The 19,337-nt window shown below is 39.8% G+C and overlaps 1 protein-coding gene across 2 annotated transcripts; it reads left to right on the top strand.

Annotated features, from left to right (window-relative positions):
• The first annotated feature begins 67 nt into the window (after positions 1–67).
• Positions 68–19,240, top strand: acsl2 (acyl-CoA synthetase long chain family member 2). Of its 2 annotated transcripts, none has more exons than XM_042488195.2 (20): positions 68–203; positions 7,934–8,184; positions 8,259–8,373; positions 9,858–9,922; positions 10,024–10,125; positions 10,810–10,909; positions 12,844–13,022; positions 13,148–13,180; positions 13,387–13,438; positions 13,596–13,669; positions 13,992–14,069; positions 14,149–14,283; positions 15,622–15,756; positions 16,259–16,427; positions 16,535–16,623; positions 17,539–17,655; positions 17,746–17,889; positions 17,985–18,086; positions 18,165–18,236; positions 18,335–19,240. In XM_042488195.2, the coding sequence occupies exons 2-20, from the start codon at positions 7,936–7,938 to the stop codon at positions 18,473–18,475; spliced, it is 2,151 nt and encodes a 716-aa protein (XP_042344129.1). In that variant the 5' UTR covers positions 68–203; positions 7,934–7,935; the 3' UTR covers positions 18,476–19,240. The 2 variants fall into 2 exon arrangements, with proteins under 2 accessions (XP_042344129.1, XP_087933061.1); XM_088076935.1 differs by lacking the exon at positions 68–203 and adding an exon at positions 238–3,533.
• The last annotated feature ends 97 nt before the right edge of the window (positions 19,241–19,337 follow it).

Below are 19,337 nucleotides of genomic sequence, written 5' to 3'. Positions count from 1 at the left end.
TCATTTTAAATGATTTATCAGGGTGAACTTTATCTGTGCACACTGATTTCATCAGTCACATTTTATTTTGAAGGTTTTGACCGGAGATGTACGTACACCGTTTACAGCTTGACGTGTGGACAGATTTCGATGGCTCTGCAGCCGAAGTTATAACTGTGGAGCACAATCTAAGAAACAACTGGAAGCCAGCGTGGTTTACCGAGGTGAGTTTCACTTGGTTTGTCTTTGTTTATTTGCAGCTCGTTACAGAAACAATCTTAATCAACGAAGGCTCAGATTCCGATCTCAAAGTAAGATAACTTTGTGAGCAGCCCGCTGAGAGTCCAGACTGTCGAGCTGAGAGTTTGTTTTACTGTGGAAATGAATCAACCTGTTAACAAACTGTTGCATAACGTTTTAAAGAGTGTTGCCTTTAAATGGATGAAATACAGGATCGCAGTGGCCTAGTTCACAGTGATGCTGCAATCAAAACACATCTGATGGTTCTTAATGACGCCTCCTCTGTGAGATTTGCTTTTCTCAACTGAAGCTTTAACTTAAATTGACCTCATTGTGTTTTTACACCATTGCAATATTTGTGGAATGACTTCATGCTGCAGAGGCCTTAAGTTTTATTGATATTTTTTGTGCAGTGTGCTTCCAAATTCTTTAAAAGACCTGAGTTGTACTTAATGTGTAACTGTCACACATGCGCCACATTCCTGTGGTGTTTTGTCTCTCATCCAAACTGCTGCTGTGGACACTTTAAACACTGATTTGTAGGTTTCCTGACATTCTTTTGTTATAACAGTCCTGTTAAGGACAAGTCAAGTCATGTGGCCTTGTTTAGCAAACCACAAATATCAATAATGGGGCTTTCTCTTTAATATATCACATACCACACCTAGTGATTGGCAACGTCCGGCTCGCGGGCTAAAAATGGCCCTCTATCAATAATATCTGGGCCGCCAGAATATTTTGATAATCTGATTTGAATTTTTTTTTTTTTTTTACAATATCAGACTGACAATTCCACAAATACACTACAATGTCCAAATAGAGAATCTACCGCCGTCTGAAGAATGCTGATTGTACTTTTATCCATGTTGAGAGTGAGAGTGAGTGGCAGAGACGGACACAGCGGGCTGCACTGTAGCAGAGCACACCTGGTCCTGAAATAAACATCCTAAACATTCAATGTGTGGTATAAAAAAACAGCACCAGTTCAGTAAATCATTCCAACGTTATTTTACTTATGTGACTGTGGGCCACGGCACCACACTTGTGAACAGGAACAAAGGTAATTTAGTGTAATCCTAACCCTAACCCTGTTAAAATACAAACTACATAGATTACCCTGAGTTATACACTAGCTAGTTACTGATAATACCACTGATAATAACTCATCCTCAGCATCCAACAGCGTGTCTACGCAGCCAGTAGCAGACCTTGCAGAAAGGGGCACCTGTTTCACAGAGGCAATGATACCATCCATTGACTTGCCGTCTAATATTATAATCTTTGCACGTGGCATTTTCTAGAAGGTTAAATGTTTAACTAACTTCACTCTGCACACAGCGTAATATTGTACCTCCACCACGCAAACAATACAAAAAAAGCTATGTTGTAGGTGAGAAGTTGGGTCCACTGATACCGAGAAATAATTCTGAGATTAAAACGATATCAGATAATTATTAGAATAAATTAGGCTCTGCTACATGGTCAGTCCAAGTGATATTTTGTGTGTTAAAAAAAGGGAACAGTCATGTTTATAAACACAATATGAAAAGGGGAAATAAAACCAAGCTCAATAAGAGCATTTTATGACTCAATTCTATATACTATCCTTAGACCCTTTATTCAGATATGGAAAAAGGATGAGGACATTGTTGCTATGTTTGACTTATTTTGTCTGAGTATTCATTCTTCACCTGCATACTCCGGCGCATGCAACATGTTTGAAGTTGTCCACACGGCGAGACGCCAGCTCTCTGCCATTCTTTCTGGAGTGTTTGACAGTTACAGCGCACGTGTGTCAGCTGAGGCTTGTGTGTTGTGCAGGCCTGGATGATCTGCCCTGTCGCACAAAAACACTCACTGATTCAAATGTGAACTATGAGGTGTTGTGCCAGAAAACTTAATATGGAAGATTACCCCTGTATAGTGATGTCTGAACCTGGTGTTGCTTAGTTACTTGACACTTCAGTCTGGGGGGTTCACAAATGTTGCATTGTCTGTGAGAATTTGAGACCATGGGAGACTCATGAGCATCTTGTGGAAAGTGAAGGTGTTTTCTACGTGCAGGATGTGTGGTGGTCTTTCTCATTCATTCTTCACCTCCTTCCCCCCTCGACAAGAAAAACTTCATTGTGACAGAGTGTGTGTCTGTGTTCTTCACGCTTCATTTGGGAATCACAGCCGGAAAACACCAGTGCGTTTGGTTCTTTCTCTCTTGCTGGTTTTCCCCCGACGCCCCGGCCAGCCTCACGTGTCTCCCCTCTCTCCTCATCTCCCCTCGATCGGACCATTCATTTGTTGTGGCACATGGACAGTGGTGGAAGAGGTATTCAGATCCTTTACTTACGTAAAAGTACTGACACCACACTGCAAAAATACTCTCTTACAAATAAAAGACCTGCATTGAAAATTTTACTTAAGTGAAAGTTAGTAAGTTTAATCAGAAAAAAACACTTAAGTATTAAAAGTAAAAGTATCCAGTGCAATATATATATATATATTTTTTTTTTTTTAAAAACCCAATAAAAACAAAAACTCAAAATTATAAAACTAAAAAAAGAAAAAGAGAAAACTCAAAATGATTAAAACAGAAAAAAAAACAGCCACAAAACTCAAAAATATAAAAAAAATAAAAGAAACTATTTTAAGTAGTTGGCAATTAATTTGTTTTCAGTCAACTGATTGATTAATCAACTAATCAATGCAGCTGTACGTGTATAAACTGTTTAGTAATTTAATTTACAAAACATCATATTTTATAAACTCTTCTTATGTTTTTTAATGCAAAAAGCCTAATCTGTATAGTAACTAAAGCTGTCAGGTACATGTGGTGAAGCAAAAAGTACAATATTTCTCTCTGAAACGTAGCGGAGTAAAAGTATAAAGTGACTTGAAAAGAAGATACTCAAGTAAAGCACAGGTACCTGAAATTTACTTAATACAGTACTTGAGTAAATGTACTTATAGTACTACATTCCATGAATGGAAAGTGAACAGAGTTCATTGCCATTGCTGCATGTGTGGTTGCAAAGTGCTGTCGCCTCTCTCTCATAAAAACCTCCCCCCTCCTCACGTCACCTCCTGTAGTTTTCTGGGTCAGGGAGAAGCATTCCCCGGCATTGCTCCCATCACCACAGAAGTCCTGTCGGCCACTGTGCAGATTCTCTTGTCACTCTTCATGTAATTCAGGGACTAAATCTAAGCACTCATTTTCCTTTTAAGGGGACTTAATTCTGTCTCTGCAGGAAGACCCAATCTATATTTTAAGTTTAACTTAACAGGAAAATACACTTTATTACTGAAAGAACATCATCAAGGTCAGTCCGTTTCTGTCTGCTTACGATAAAAATGCATGCACACATTTATTTAAAAGAAGCCTTGACTGCTTTTCCATGCCCTCAGGCTCGACCAAAAAGTCTATAAAACCCACACACCTTGTTGTGAACAGTTTCATGTAGGAACTATTTTCTTTCTACCGAACTACAGCCGACAATCGGATCACGGATCAGAAGGAAGAGTGCATCTACTCATGGTCGAGAGGTTCGTGCTCGCGACGGCATGATATGGGAACATAAATGGTATCCTTCTAAGCTTAGCTGTAACACAGCTCGCTCAGGGAAGCTAGATGAGCAGTAGATGCATGCTTCCTTTTGCATGGTGATACGGTTGGCAGGTGTAGTTCGGCAATACAAAAAGAGGTCCACATAGCTCCCCTGGGCTCGCTAAAGTTCCAGCTCAGCTGAGCAGGACGTCAGTAATGTTTACATCTGGGGCTCACACCAACACAAGCCTGTCATCCGTGAGTAAATACACGCTTCCTTCTGCACTGTGATACTGTTGACGGGTGTAGTTTTGTGGAAAAAAAATAGTCCCTTCATAAAAATGCTCACATGAAGGTCTGTGAATTATTTAGTAACCAGGTCATGATTTCTGGAGGGAGACATCGTTCTTGACTATCAAAATGTATTTTTTTAGCACTTTGATCTCCACAAGCGGAGTGCCATCTAATCCCATTCTGTTGGTTAGAAGGCAGATATCTCCAACACTCAGCAACTCACACCAAAACAAACGAGACTGATAAATAGCACCACGTGTAAGAGGAAAACATGTCGTGTTGATTTTTCGGGTGTACTGTCCCTTGATTGTAGCCTACCAAAAGCTTACTATGAAGATAAGTAGCAATTATTAGCCTAAACATTGGAAAAAATGTTTCCATGTAATTACTCTACATTAATGCTCAACTTCTACATTTAAGCCCCCAACTGACCTAAAATAAGGTTGTGATTTTGCTATAAAATAGTTTAAAAAATGAAATTGTCAGGACTTCTATAATTTCTTTCACCTCCTATTTTTAGTTTTTACTGGTTTCTCACCTGTCCTAGTGTTGTTCACTTTAGATGAGGCTCATTGCGTTCCGTGTGAGCCCCCAAAACTTGGCGTACAAACAAGGTTTGACGGTTGAACCCATAAAGTTAGACTGATTTCATGCCAGATTCTTTTGAAAACCAGTTTTTGGTTTCTGTTTTCTTGCACTCCATATTCTGCCACGCAGTACACAGCAGCCCTGAGTGTCTCTCAGCTCTGTCTCTGCTTGTCAGATGGACTAAATGTGCACAGACGTGCTGAGTGCCTCAGGCTATCTGTTACATGCCTGTTGTCCCTCTGTTAATCAGCACTCTGTATGCACTCCACAACAAAAGGTCAATTTATTTCCATTTTTTAACAAATTTGGTGGGTTAGCTCAAGCATCATTTAACCGCCTAAACACACTTTTAATCCGTTGTTATTGTTTTAGATGCTAGCACACATGCCCTGCTATGAAATCAGCCCTCTGAGTGTAAATTTAGGTGTGAACCGCCACAACATTCAGGGTTTTCTCCCCCAGCAGGGACTGTGAAGGTGCATTTGTATTCCTTCAGTATATTTTCACATGTGTTTGCCATTTCTTTTGTTTCATGTCTTCCAGGGAGTAAAAGCTGTGAGCACAATGGCCCCTGTCTGGGGCCTTGACAATAGCGCTTATGAATGGGAGGGTGAGAGAGGAGGGAGCAATGGAGGGAGACAGAGAGAGGCTACAGGAAGCTCTCTTCACAGTGGACTGTCATTTTTTTTTGATGTGTCACGTTCCAAAAAGCCCTTTTGTTTCTCATTTATTTACCCAGTGAAAGAACTCAAGGGGATCACCAGCTGCTTCTGTTGCTCCAGCAGGTGTGAAGTGGCAACTCAGTTTTAATTCAGATAAATTGATGCTTAAAGCAGATTATGAATCCTCTGAGGACGAGCGTGGCATCACTTTGCCGATGCTGGGGAAGGGAGGCAGCGCAGGAGCGGCCTGGTTGAACAGGAGGGAGGGGTATGATATCACTCTTTATCCCCTCTCCTATTGGGCACCGGGGGAGAAAGTGGGTGAGAGGTTGAGGGGTGTTCAGGGAGGGGGGTGGATGTGGGCAAGCGGAGACTCATTCAGGGAGGTGAATTCCTTGCCTGGTGCAAGATGAAGTGGTTTGTTCGAGGGGGTGAAATGAGCAGTTTTCATGCATATTTTCAGTTTGTGTTTGGGGAACGCTGCCAGCGTTTGTTTGGAGGCTATAGATTATTCTCAAGAAGCCTTTCCCCTCTTTCATTCAGTTCTGATATGAACAATAAAGTCTCTGGCAGGGGATCAAGGGGGTGGATTTAGCTGATCCTCCCCCTCACCCTATCTCACCACCACCAGCCCTTCGCTACTGTACGCACCCCGAGTCTCTCTGAATGAGAGAGTGGCACAACATGACTGAAAGTAACCTCGGCGCCTGTTTCTGTTAAGCCAATCGTTATTACTTCCTGGTGTCTCTCCCCCCCCCCCACCCCTGTAAACAGCCCAGGCCTTTTCTTCTCTTCTTCTCTCTGAGCAATGCCAAGCCTGTGGCCCAGCGTGGTTCAGCCTTTTAACCAGACTCTTGGTATTTGACTGTTTCAGAAGCAGAATGATGTTTTTAATTGCATTTTCTTCAAGGTTTCGTTGCCTTCTGTGTTTAAGCTTGATTATAATATATGAACAGATTTACTGTGGTAGATAGTGGGAGAGATGTTTGAAGGTAAACACCAATATTACACATCATAGTGTTTACAGGTCTGAGGAAGTTGTATAAAACCTTTTGTGGCTCCAGAGGGACCTACGCAAAGTCTGAAAAATAGCGTCAAATGATGTCACTTGAGTCAGCGTCGATTGGGACTGAAGACAAAGTTTGAAAAGCAATCAAATCTGATGGAGAGAGAGAGGAGTTTGAAATAGGTGAGCTCACCAGACCTCTGCAGCTCCTCATCGAGGCCTCTTTAGCCACGACTAGCATAACACATCAGAACCAACTGAACAGTTGGCGGTTGAGTTGTATTTTGGGTAATGTAGGCACTATGTTTCGACAAGGAGTAAGAATGCACTGAATTAAAAAAGATGATATGTTGCTGGTGCTGTCCATTAATAGTCTGACTTTGTCACAGGAGTGCATTTCTAAACCGTCTTGTTTATTTTTCAGGACGCAAACTTGCATTTCTTAGGATAGCAAAGGCATGACCCACCCTACTCTGCATTACTCTGCTTCGAATTTGCTTACCCTGATATCTTTACCCTGACCTTAACCAATCCCACACCTCATGCTTAAACCTAACCCACCCAGACAACGAAGGCAACAAGTACTAGTCTCAGATGCAAAGTAGGGTGAGTCATGCCTTTGCTATACTAGGAACCACAAATTTGGACTGATCCAGTGGTAATTTCTTTTTTAATACAGTTGTAGTGAGTTTATTTTGTGGTCTAGAAAATCCTGAAGTGATGCAGTTACAGCTGATAAATAGTAAAAGGATATCTCTCTTTACTTCATTGCATTTCTCCAATGAAAATGCAATTGAACTGCTGCTCTTTGGTATTAGAGAAATCTGTCGGTAAATATGTTTTTTTTACTGATAAAAGTACTGCCGGAGGTCATCTATCAAGCAAAAATGTCAGACATTCACTGCTTTCAGCTTGTTATATATTCCATTTTGCTGCTTTTCTCTGATTTGTATTATTAAAATTGTGAAAATTTTAACTCTCAGTAATTTGGACTGTTGGGTGGAAAAAAGTGGCATTTTTTTAATCTTGGGGTCTGTTGTAATGTGCCTCATTATACTTTGGCATTTCACAGACAGAAAATTAATAAAGAAAAACTACAATAATAATAGCAATGCTAAATACAACACATGGCATAAACAAACAATCTCAATTTTGATTCCTTATATTTTTGTTTTAGTTTACATTTTCAACAAGATATATCCTGTGCACCTATCAGTAGATTAGTTGTTAATGAATATAATCATTAGTTGCAGTCCCAAATATCTACTACTATCAGTACTACCACTACTACTTCAAACGTTTCACAGTGCAGCAAAAGAGATGACAGAAGAATGATGATAAAAGCAAAGCCAGACAAAAAAGTAACTTGCACCCACTTAAGCAGAAAAAAATGCAAAGGAAAATATGTAAACACAACAATTTAAAAACATTCACAGAAAAGTGCGAAAAGTGCATATTGCAATTGACTAGGCACACAATGCCTGATTCAACCTACTACATGTTTACTGTGGTGCCTTCTGCATTTTTTAAATTCCAGCACAATGAAATGTTTGGGATGTAAACGCACCATATAATTTCCTCGTGTTACACTGAGGATGTTGCCTCTCTTTCTTTTTCTTCTCTCAGCTATGCATTTCCAGGAGTGGTTAAGGTCACTACGCTACAGCGCTGGACTCAAAGGATCTGAATCTGAGGACCTCTGGGGTCTCCTGCCGTCTCTGCCCCTGTCCTCCTTCTCCCTGTCCTCCCTGTCTCTGTCACCCTCCTCTCTGCTGGGTTTAGGAGCCCTCGCCTCTCTCACCGCGTACTGGCTGGTCACCCGTCCTCGACCCATGCGTCCTCCCTGTGATCTGCAAGCCCAGTCTGTAGCTGTGAACGTGAGTGACTTGTGTAAATGGTAAATTGTGGTTTTAAGGAGTATTCAGGTGTTTGATAGAAGTGTTTGTTGCAGGGAGATCCCAGCTGCAGACGATCGGCTCTACTTAAAGATGACTCACTCCTTGAGTTTTACTACGATGACACAAGGACGGCCTATGACATGTTCCAGAGAGGCCTGAGGATTGCAGGTGATAACAAGGGATGTATTCACAACGCATTACATTTATCCTACAATTTTACGATTTATCATATCAGAGCAGAGGACGATTAACACTGAGAAAAGTCAGTTTGCTGCCGTTCTGTGAAAACTTATTAAATGCACACGGTAGTCGTAGTATTGTCTGCCAGGCTTTGATGGTATCTATTTTTCATGCCCTGAAACTGTTAAGACATTTCAGTATATATATATATATATATAAAAGGGGTTAAAGAAGTCATTGCCTACAGTGCTATAAGCAATTAGCCTACTTAGACAAGTCTTATTGGATTCAAATGGATTATGAAGTGGACCACAGAATAATAAGCTAGAGGACCTGATATAACTTTTGCCACAGCAGGTACTGACACATGAGTGGGCTGAGTTAGATAATGTGTTGAATAAAATCAACTACTATAAACTACTTTTGTAGTTGCAAGAAGTTGTGTCAAGATACGGTTATATGTGGCAATACTTCCAAACAGGGGCAGAGGCATTATTCTGTTTTTCTAGTCCTGTAATGTTATCCCCACCACTCACAGTCGCTGTCATTCTCAGCTCAGCTGCTTGTTCCACCGGTAGAGACTGACCTTTGGTGGTGCATGCTGTGCACTACTTCGCCTCAATACAGCATCTTTGCATCAGTTTATTAGAAAGAGGAGCGTCTTTAGTTTTTGACGGTACTGGAAAATCATACCCTCTGGATATTTAAATACTAGGGATACACAATATTGGAATTTTTGCAGATATCTGATATGCCAATATATAACAATTCATTTGGCCGATAAACAATACCCATATCGATATATACACTTTCTTTCATATACACTTCTAACATCATGTAATGCATACTCTTATCGTGATGGCCCAACAGCAGATAGAGACATAGAATACACTGCTTTAAAACATAGGTAATATTATTCATTGTGCAAAATAATAAAAATACTTGATGGTTGACGTGATGTTTTGGACATGTTCACTTGGTCAGTAAAAAAAACCCAAAAAAAACCCCAACAAAAAACGGTTTGTGATATCAACAGAAATCAGCATATTAGCCGATTCTGATATAATAATAATAACTATATTATATAGCACTTTTAAAAACAGTTTTTTACAAAGTGCTTTGACAGACAAAGCAAAGGCAGGAACTCAGGAAATAATAAAAACAGATATCAACAATCAAGCCTAACAGAGAGAAGTGTAGGACAGTCAAAATGACCAGAACAAAAAAAGGTAATCTAATAAGACGACAAGACGTCGTCATTTTAAAGCCAATATCTACCGATGCTGATGACGTGCCAATATTATTGTGCATCCCCACTAAATACCACACAACTTTTTCTTGTTTTCGGTTTTATGTAGAAATTTGATATTAAAGATATAAAGTCTGTTCAGGTAAAAATTGCAACATATAACAGACAACCCACCGAAAATTTTGCATATGTGTGAACTGAGGTGACTCAACTGTCTCTTCAGGAAATGGCCCGTGTCTTGGCTTCAGAAAGCCAGGGCAGCCGTACGAGTGGATCTCCTACACTGAGGTATGACACGTTTTAGTATTTTCCTCCTGCCGTCATCACGGTATTTCTGTGTAACACATTACTCTGTGCTGTTTGTTGACTAAGTGTCTCTAATCCTTCAGGTGGCGGAGCGGGCACAGGTGCTCGGCTCTGGGCTGTTGGCCAAAGGCTGCCAGCCAAACCCGCAGCAATTTGTTGGGATTTTTGCACAAAACAGACCAGAGGTATGGACCTGTCGCTGTTTTTGTAGTGTGATGTTTGTTTGTAGCTCACTGGTTGGCTGTAAGTTTTAGAATGGCTCTTAAGAAATAGATGTTTCTTGCCTTTTAAGATTATTGATCCATGAACTTCCAAAAAGCCCAACAGTTCAAGGTTGTATTTCACCTGGGTTAATATTTTCTCATACACACATTTCCAAAGAGGTTTGCCCCTACCCTTAACCCATATCAGCTTCACATTTCTTCTGTGAATTCTGAAAATTAAAGTATGATTTGTTTTTGTCTGTCCTCAAAGTGTGTTTGCCTTTATTCATCTCGTGAGCAGAGTGCTTGTGGGGAAAGTGGGTCTCCAGGGCAGCTAATATTGGAGCGCGCCTGCTCCCAAAATCATTTTTTAATATATCCGTCAGGCAAGGCCATTTTTGTCACTCCCGTGTAGAGTGAAAGAGAAAGATAATTTTCTGCTCCATCAGAGCCCTTAACCTCTCATCAGACCTATCTACACACTGACTGCTGTTTTGTATTTTGACTGTGGTTTTGTTTGTTTTGTAAATATGAAATGCATGGTAATGTAGATCATTATGCATAACTCCCAAATGTTTAGATATCTCTCTCAACAAGTACTCAGTAGTGCATGACAGCTGGAAATGAGTCTAATTGTGTTGCTCTATCTCCCTCTGCTGGTGACAGTGGATCATCTCAGAGTTAGCCTGCTACACCTACTCCATGGCGGTGGTGCCACTGTATGACACGCTGGGGCTGGAGGCCATGGTCCACATACTCAACCTGGGTGAGAAAACCTACATGTAAAAATAGCCAAAATAAATAACTATGAAATCTCATTATCAGGTGGTTAATGAGCTTTTATCATTATTTAAATCAATAGCTCCCCACAACATATAGACTTGGTCACTGTCATGTCAGCCAGCCTCCCATATCAAACCTTAGCCATATCATCACACCTTAGTGTTGCGCAATACACAGTGACTATGTATGCAGATGTAAATGTGTGTTTGTGTGTATGCATGTCCGTTATGTTTGTACATTCTATGTTCGTATGTATGCATGAAGGTTTAATTTTTGTATAACAACTTTTTGGTGTTTTTCCACGTGTTTTAACTCAGCTATACTTAGCTATATATAGCTATAGCTATACTATACTGACATTCTATGCTTTTTTTTTTTTTTACCTTCTGACGTACTATATATGACTTTTTTTTGACATACTAGACTGACTTTTTTTCCAAAATACTATACAGTGAGTTTTTAAACATGCTATTCTATGATTTTTTTTCAACATACTATACTATAACTAAAACAGTTTTTCCAACAAGCTATACTGTGATTTTTTTTAAATACTATACAATGACTAACAGTTTTTTCAACATGCTATACTCTTGACTTTTCTGATATCCTATACTATGAATTTTGTTACTGGTTGTTCAACATATTATATATATAAATGTTTCTTTTTTCGTATATGTGTTTGTTTCTAAGTTTGTACGTACAGTATATACAGGGTTTCCATGGTCATGGAAAACCTGGAATAGTCATGGAATTTTACAATCTGATTTTTCCAGGCCCAGAAAAGTCATGGAATTTTGTTATGTGTAATAAAACTAACTGTTACAGTACTCCTCTGTGGATAACCTTCTACATAATGTCACAAAAAAAAGCCAATCTTAAGAGAATGGAAAATGTTGCCGTTTAGATTTCATACAATAATTGACAATTGGAGTAAATTATTCAGTACAGTCCTGTTCATGTTATCAATCGTGCATGGTCATTGAATTTTAGTATATGTCCTTAAAAAGTCATGAAAAGGTATTGAAATGTTGTCTATGAAAATGTGAAGGAACCCTGTATGTATGTTCGTACGTATGTTTGTATGTATGTGTGTTTGTGTGTTTCTATGTTCAAACCTATGTTTGTATCTTATATGTGTATGTTCATATGTATGTACATTCATAGGAATAATGAATGTAGGAGATAATATAGGAGATAACTGGATACACATTATGTAGGATACAATAGTGGAAGAAGTACTTATAACCGTTCCTTTAGTAGAAGTATTTGTAAAAGTTACACTTAATTACAGGTCTTACTTTCAGAATCCTACTTATGTATTATCCGCTAAATGCACTTAAAGGATAAAAGTAAACTTACAGGTTTTTCAGAAAAATGAGGGTGGGGATGACAGATAGGTTAGGGTAAAGTTTTGCTTTACAAATGTATTTTATTTTATTTTTACAGTTATCCCAATCTTTCTTTATTGTTAAATATTAAATAATTCACCTCTTTTGGTCTGGAGGGGAAGACACAGTTTAGTGCAACATCTCATAGACAGGGCTTTTTTTGTAAGTGGTTGAAAGTCAGAAAGGGTTTGTATCACTGGTTTTTATCTTTAACCGTGTATTGTACTTTAAAAGCTTATTACTTATTTATATTAGAAAATCTTAGTCATGGGTCAGAAAGCTGTAGTGGAGTAAAAACATTTGACATGAACTATTCCTTTACAATGTCAGTTGTTATTACACACTGTACTATTTATGTTGGTGTATTTTTGATATTTTTTTTCATGCTTCAGTTGTATATAGCATATGTTTATAATGTATTTGGTATTTATATTTTTAGTTGTCTATGCATCAGTTCTTGTACTTCTGCTATTGTGACGCTTCGTCATCCTAAAGTTGACCCTTTCTGTGTGTCGCGGTTTGTTCTTAGCGGAGATCTCTCTGGTGATCTGTGACCGGGAGGAGAAGGCAGCGTCTTTGTTGGAGAACAAGGAGAAAGGCGTGACTCCGACACTCTCCTGCCTGGTTCTATTTAACAATTTCAGCGATGCTTTTGTGGAGAGGGCAAAGAACTGCGAGGTGGAGGTTTTGAAGCTGGAGCAGCTCATGGTGAGCAGAAGGGGGGAGCGCTCTAACCCTATAATGCAGACTCATTCAAATGAGTCCCCTTTAATTTAGTCATCAATTGTGATATGTAAATTGATATGAATAACTCCTCCTTGTCCACATCTTAGGAACTGGGAAGGCAGAACCTCAAAGATCCCATGGTGAGTTTATGGTCTCTCAGCTGCTACATCACCGCATCAAACTGGTTACAGTAAATAGCTAATCCCCCACTAAATGCTCGGATGACAGTTTTACCGTTGCTCCTGTCCCATAAGATATCATTAACACTCACTTGTAAACAGGACTTTAATTAAGAGTGGAGGAAGCCTGTTGTCATATTCTCATGTTTTATTGCTGCCTGCTGTAGCCGCCCCAGCCTCAGGATCTGGCCGTGGTTTGCTTCACCAGTGGAACCACAGGTACCGTCTGATTTCATACGTCTCAGCGTAATTATCCTTCACTCACATCATTAGAGAAGTGTCCTTCATTGCCCACTAACAACCTCTCTTTATGGCATCGCTGCAGTTTCCTTTTGCTGCGCAGGGCACAGCAATAATGTCTTGTTTATTTATCCAGGGAAGCCCAAGGGAGCCATGATCACCCACGGCAACATCGCCTCCAACACTTCCTCTGTCATTAAGATCCTGGAGGTCTGTCTACTCTTCCACCTCCTTGTCTAATTGAGAACAGCCTCGCAGCTACGATCACTTCCCATCTGCCTGCGTGTCTGTATCTCAAAACTGTCCTTCTCCCTGCTGTGTCTAATGGTATGATTAATTGGTTGTTTGATTGCCCCTGTCGCTGTGAGGTACTTTAACTAATTGCCCCCATATAAAGATTGTGCTATCTAACTGCTGTTGAAAAAGCCATACAGCGTGTTTGATTGCCTGCGAGGCTTCACCGTATGCCTGCTGCCTGAACTTAATCTCTCCCCTGTGCTTTGCTCACTTTATTTCTCGCTCTCTCTCTCAGGGTTCGTTTGTGATCCGACAAGAGGATGTGTCGATCTCTTACTTGCCGCTTGCCCACATGTTTGAGAGGATGATTCAGGTAGTTTATCCACTTCCCAGACTTCTTTTTTGTTGTGGTTGTAGTTTGTGTTTGTGTGTAAACAATACTTCTGTCACAGGTCTCTATGTTCTGCCACGGGGCCAGAGTAGGGTTCTACCAAGGCGACATTTCTCTCCTTATGGACGACATAAAAACCCTCAAACCAACCTTCTTCCCTGTTGTGCCACGGTTACTCAATCGCATCTATGACAAGGTTAGTAAATAGATTCAGACCCAGAAAGCGTAATGCATTCACTTGAGAGGAAAAATTCTGATGTTTTTGGGGTTTTTTTTGGGATTAACAAGATAATTATCTTGTTGGAGCAATTCTTTGCTGATTTTCAACCAGATCTGCGTCACTGCGGTGTGAGGAGTGTGTGCAGATGAAAGTGCTCCTCATGCCAACGCCATGTGATGAACCTGCCACCTGTGCTGTATGCAAAAATCTACCAGATGATGTGAAACATGTAATTTCGCGTCCTCTGGCAGATTTTGGCTGGCATAAAAGTTTGTGATGAGCACCTAAAGAATTGGACACTGTTTACCATTGTGCTTTACTCATTTACTCATTACTGGCTGTCAGTAACGCGTACACCACTGTTCACGGTACACCGGCCTTCTCTGTCCGTCCGCAGGCTCTCACACTAGTCGGTTTTTATATACAAGAATCTGCTTGGGCTGGTTCCCTCTTATTTGTGTATTTATATGTGTAAAAACCAGAATCAATAAGAATCAATACGGCCTGCGCTCTCACAGTATTCTATTGATGTTGGCCCCCAAGGTTCGCACAGAACTTGGTAAAAAAGCTTTTAAATTTGCTGCCCCTTCTACTTGGAATAATTTACAGAAAGACTTCAAACTGTCTGAGCTGATCACTAAGGGGGAATTTAAGTCACTTTTAAAAGGTCGAGAAAATAGCACTCTTGGTCAATGTGACTGCTACTCCAATGTTAACTGAAATTGATGATTGCACATTTTTTTGTTTCTGATTGTTCTATTTGGCATTTTAACTGGAGATTGTGCTCGCTCTTTATATTGTGTGATAGTTGTATTTGTTTGCCTGCATTTATTGTTGTAACCATGTTTTAAGCTCCCCCCTTGGCCAGGTCGTTCTTGGAAAAGAGATTTTAAATCTCAGTGAGTCTTTTGCCAGGTTAAATAAAGTATATATATACAAGCTCCTGGTGCTTGTGTTATTGGGAAAGTAAAGATGTAAGTAAAATTATAAAAAAGACATTATAAAGAAAAAAAATTTAAATTAGAATTAATGATATTGTCGGGTCAACTCAGAAAAATATGAGATTTTTTTTACATGAAACTTTTTCAGAATTCTCTGATAATTATCATGTTAATTCAGAAAAATAATTCAAATTTAAATGTTTTAATTATCTTTTTTAAACATTTTTTAACAGTAATACTGCAGTTACAAATAAATTGTGTTAATTCAGAAAACTTTTTTTTCTTAAGTAAAGGCATTACGCTTCCGTAACTTCCATATCTTGCACTAAGCCATAATTCTTGGTCGTTAATATTTTCTGCAATTTCTATAAAGATCCTAGGTTCTGTGACCTCTCCGCTGCGACGGGCTTTGCTTCACTACGCAGTGAGGAGAAAGCAGGCGGAGCTCAGCAGCGGGGTTGTACGTAACAACAGTCTGTGGGACAAACTGGTGTTTAACAGGATTCAGGTCAGTTGCTGAAAGCTCCTTTTATTTCCACCTGGATCATATTTTCCCATAGTTTTAAACAATTTCTTCAGAAATCATTGCTCAAACAAAAAAAATTATTTTTATTAATTTAATTAACTAGAGACTGGTTTTTAGCCTTTTGTGACATATTTTCTTTTCATCCAGGACTCTACAGTTGTCACTATTTATATTTTGCAGTACTTGACACAGTGGTACATGTAGGCCAGAAGCCCTGCGAATAATCAACAAATTTGTATCCAAACTTTACAAGGGAAGCACAACTATTCCAGCAATCAATGCCAAAAACACACAGAGCATATTTGTCCTGGAGGAGTGTATTGGAGAAGCACGCACACTGAAAGATTTTGGCTCAGTATTGCCACTGCAGATGGGAAAATATGGTCTAGGTTGAAAATGCAGTTAAAATGGACTTTCTGCTTGCACACACAATATGATTGCTTTTGTGATGTTCTACATAAATGAAGCATAACTTGTGTTTCAGGCCAGTTTAGGGGGTAATCTGCGTTTCGCCCTGACTGCTTCAGCACCAATCTCCCCCACTGTGCTGTCCTTCCTCAGAGCCACTCTGGGCTGCCTGATCTTTGAGGGCTACGGGCAAACAGAGTGCACTGCAGGCTGCACGTTCTCCATGCCCGGAGACTGGAGCGCAGGTAAGAGTCATCTGATTCTTAACTTGTTTTCCTCTAAATTGCTTGTGCTTTTGTGCCTATTCTGGTTAACCCTGTCCTCAGCAGATATGTGGATGTGTGTTTGTCAGGTCATGTAGGTGCTCCCTTGCCTTGTGCAAAAGTGAAGTTGGTAGACATTCCTGATATGAACTACTATGCAAAGAATGGAGATGGAGAGGTAAGATACTTGTAAAGGGTAAACTCAGCATTTGTCAACATGGACCCTTTCTCAAATGTTTTAGTGTTCTGTGACTAATAGAGCGAACACTTTTTGAAATTGGTCCGGTATTGAGCGAGACAGCAGGCTGCAATGATTTGAGATATGTATGCACAATCAATTAACGTCCACAAAAAGTGCTGGTTTTTTTTTTTTTTTTTTGCTTCTGACAAGAAGATGATTATAATAAAAGTCTAGCAACATCATGTAAAAGATTCTTACAGAAACAGACCGTTTTTGTTGAGGAGTAAGATCCTTTTTGTTTAACCAAAATCAGCACCAAAAATGGCTATCGCCAAACCCACCAGACTCCATTTAATAAACAGTGATTTTGTCATCATACACCCACTTCATTCAAAGTCCACAGAAATAAAATAAAACTCACAAAAACTGTCTTGGTTTGTCTTTGCACTGTTTCAGTGATCGCCAACTGTGATTTGGTAAGAATAACCTCTTAGTTCACCCAGTTAGATGTTACAATATACTGGCTCTATACACGTTCAAATTACTGTTTATTTAAATGGAGTCTGGAGGGTTTGGCAATAGCAATTTCGGGGCGGTTTCTGGTTAAACAAAAAGGAACAGAAAGGTCTGTCTCTGTAGGGTCCTTTCCATCGCTGTAAGACACTTAACACAACAATCTGAGCCTGTCAGTGGCAAAAACACTTACACTTACAGTGAAATATGTTAAATTGCAGTCTGTTTCACTGTCGATGGACTAGCTTGGAAAATTGATGTTCCCATTAGTTGCTTCGTCACAAAAGCATGGGAAAACAGGGGTCCAGGCAGAAAATCACAGAACCTACCCTTTAAGATGCCATCATACCAAAAACCTCAGACAGTCTGCTGACACTTGTCACTGCTTGGTCCTATTAGATTTGTATTAGTGGCCCCAGTGTGTTTAGGGGCTATCTGAAGGACCCAGAGAGGACGGCCGAAGCCTTGGACAGCGACGGCTGGCTGCACAGCGGGGACGTGGGCCAGTGGCTTCCCGTAAGATTAGACACAATAATCACTCTACAAGTGACAGATATCTATCAGTGTCTCCTGTGAGAAAGCAAATGTGTATGTTTCCTCTGCCAGAACGGGACGCTACGCATCATTGACAGGAAGAAGCACATTTTCAAGTTGTCTCAAGGAGAGTACATCGCTCCAGAGAAGATAGAAAATGTCTACATGCGTTGTGTTCCTGTGCTACAGGTGTTTGTGCACGGAGATAGTTTACAGGTACAGCATGATTCATACTCAGTTGATTTAGATTCAAAACATTTGCTGTGGCACAAGCTTAATTATTAATTTTCTCTTGCATTTCATGTCACCAGTCTTATCTCATAGGCATAGTTGTGCCTGACCCAGAGGTATTCGTTGACTGGGCGAAAGAGCGGGGATTTGTGGGATCCTATCAAGAGTTGTGCCAGAATCCTGTACGTCATCTAAACCCCAATTTCATAATGTAAACATGTTGTATGCATTTCAAACTTGAGTTATTGGTCTTCCAACAGGATTTAAAGAACACAGTATTAGAGGACATGAAAGCTGTGGGGAAGGAAGCAGGACTGAAGTCTTTCGAACAAGTGAGGAGTCTCTGCTGATATTAGTCTTGGTTAAATTTCAGAGCGAAAAACCTCCTGATACTGACTTTTGTTGTGGTTTTGTGTTCATCTCCTCTCAGGTGAAGGACCTTTATTTGCATCCCGAGACATTCAGCATTGCCAACGGCCTCCTCACCCCCACACTGAAAAGCAGACGTGCCGACATCCGGAGAGTCTTTCAGGAACAAATATCAAACATGTACAGCAAGACGGCCATTTGAATGACAGTAATTCACACACAACACCCAAGGGTTACAAGTGTCCAGTAAGGGTTAAAACGAAACAGGGACCTCAGTCAAATCATGTTCGTCCAGCAGTGCCTTATTTTAAAATATACAATATATTTTGGAATATTGGTATTTTGCATCAAAGAAGTTTTAATTCACGTCCACCTCTTGCACACATGTGTAATGTATTAACTTCACATGAAAAATAACACAGAATGGGACCAAACCATTTTTTTTTTTAAATTCCAATCCCACTTTGTTTCTAGTAAGAGTTGTGATTCACGGGGAGATTTTACTGATAAGTTATTGTCTAGTTGTAGAGATAAAAATCACAGAAGTTGTTAAAACTTTCAGAGATGTAAAGTTAGACATTAAATTCACGCTGCTCTGTTCATGTCTCATACAAGGATTTTGAAAAGGAACGCTGATGTGTATTTGGTGCATTGTTGCTTGTAGAGCTTCTTTAACTGTAGGTTTGTATTTTACAGTTGTCGGGCCCTTATATCAGCATGACATAAGCTTCTGGTTCAATGCTCGTGCATTTTTCTAATCGGTTCTGGAAGATTTCATAAATCAGTGAGAGCATGTAATCCTTCAGCTGAAGTTAAATCATCAAATCTAATGAGGGTTTCAAGCAGAACTTTTCTGGAAAAGAAAGGCTGAATTGTATATACTGCTTATTTTCAGATTTATCGACAGGAAACTACTGAGTAATTCCTGTAAAGTCAAATCGAACAGAAATAAAAAATACTAATTGAAGACTCTTTTGTGTGATTGAAATTCTGCAACTTCTGAACTCAGCCTGAGAAATAATCAGTGGATATCCAAACTTAAAGCCATCAAGGTGGCAACATGA

This window comes from Plectropomus leopardus, chromosome 4 (genome assembly GCF_026936395.1).
Source record: "Plectropomus leopardus strain MGB_pleo_1.0 chromosome 4, ASM2693639v1, whole genome shotgun sequence".
In the NCBI taxonomy this organism is placed as follows: Eukaryota; Metazoa; Chordata; class Actinopteri; order Perciformes; family Serranidae; genus Plectropomus; species Plectropomus leopardus.
Note: the sequence above shows the minus strand (reverse complement) of the source record. Positions and strands in the feature narration are given on the sequence as shown.

Bases quoted from the DNA above. Each gene is read 5' to 3' on its own strand.
- acsl2 (XM_042488195.2), top strand. From the start codon at position 7,936: ATGCATTTCCAGGAGTGGTTAAGGTCACTACGCTACAGCGCTGGACTC. The intron at 9,923-10,023 runs GTATGACACGTT...CTAATCCTTCAG, and splicing joins AGTGGATCTCCTACACTGAG to GTGGCGGAGCGGGCACAGGT. The intron at 16,624-17,538 runs GTAAGATACTTG...TGGTCCTATTAG, and splicing joins CAAAGAATGGAGATGGAGAG to ATTTGTATTAGTGGCCCCAG.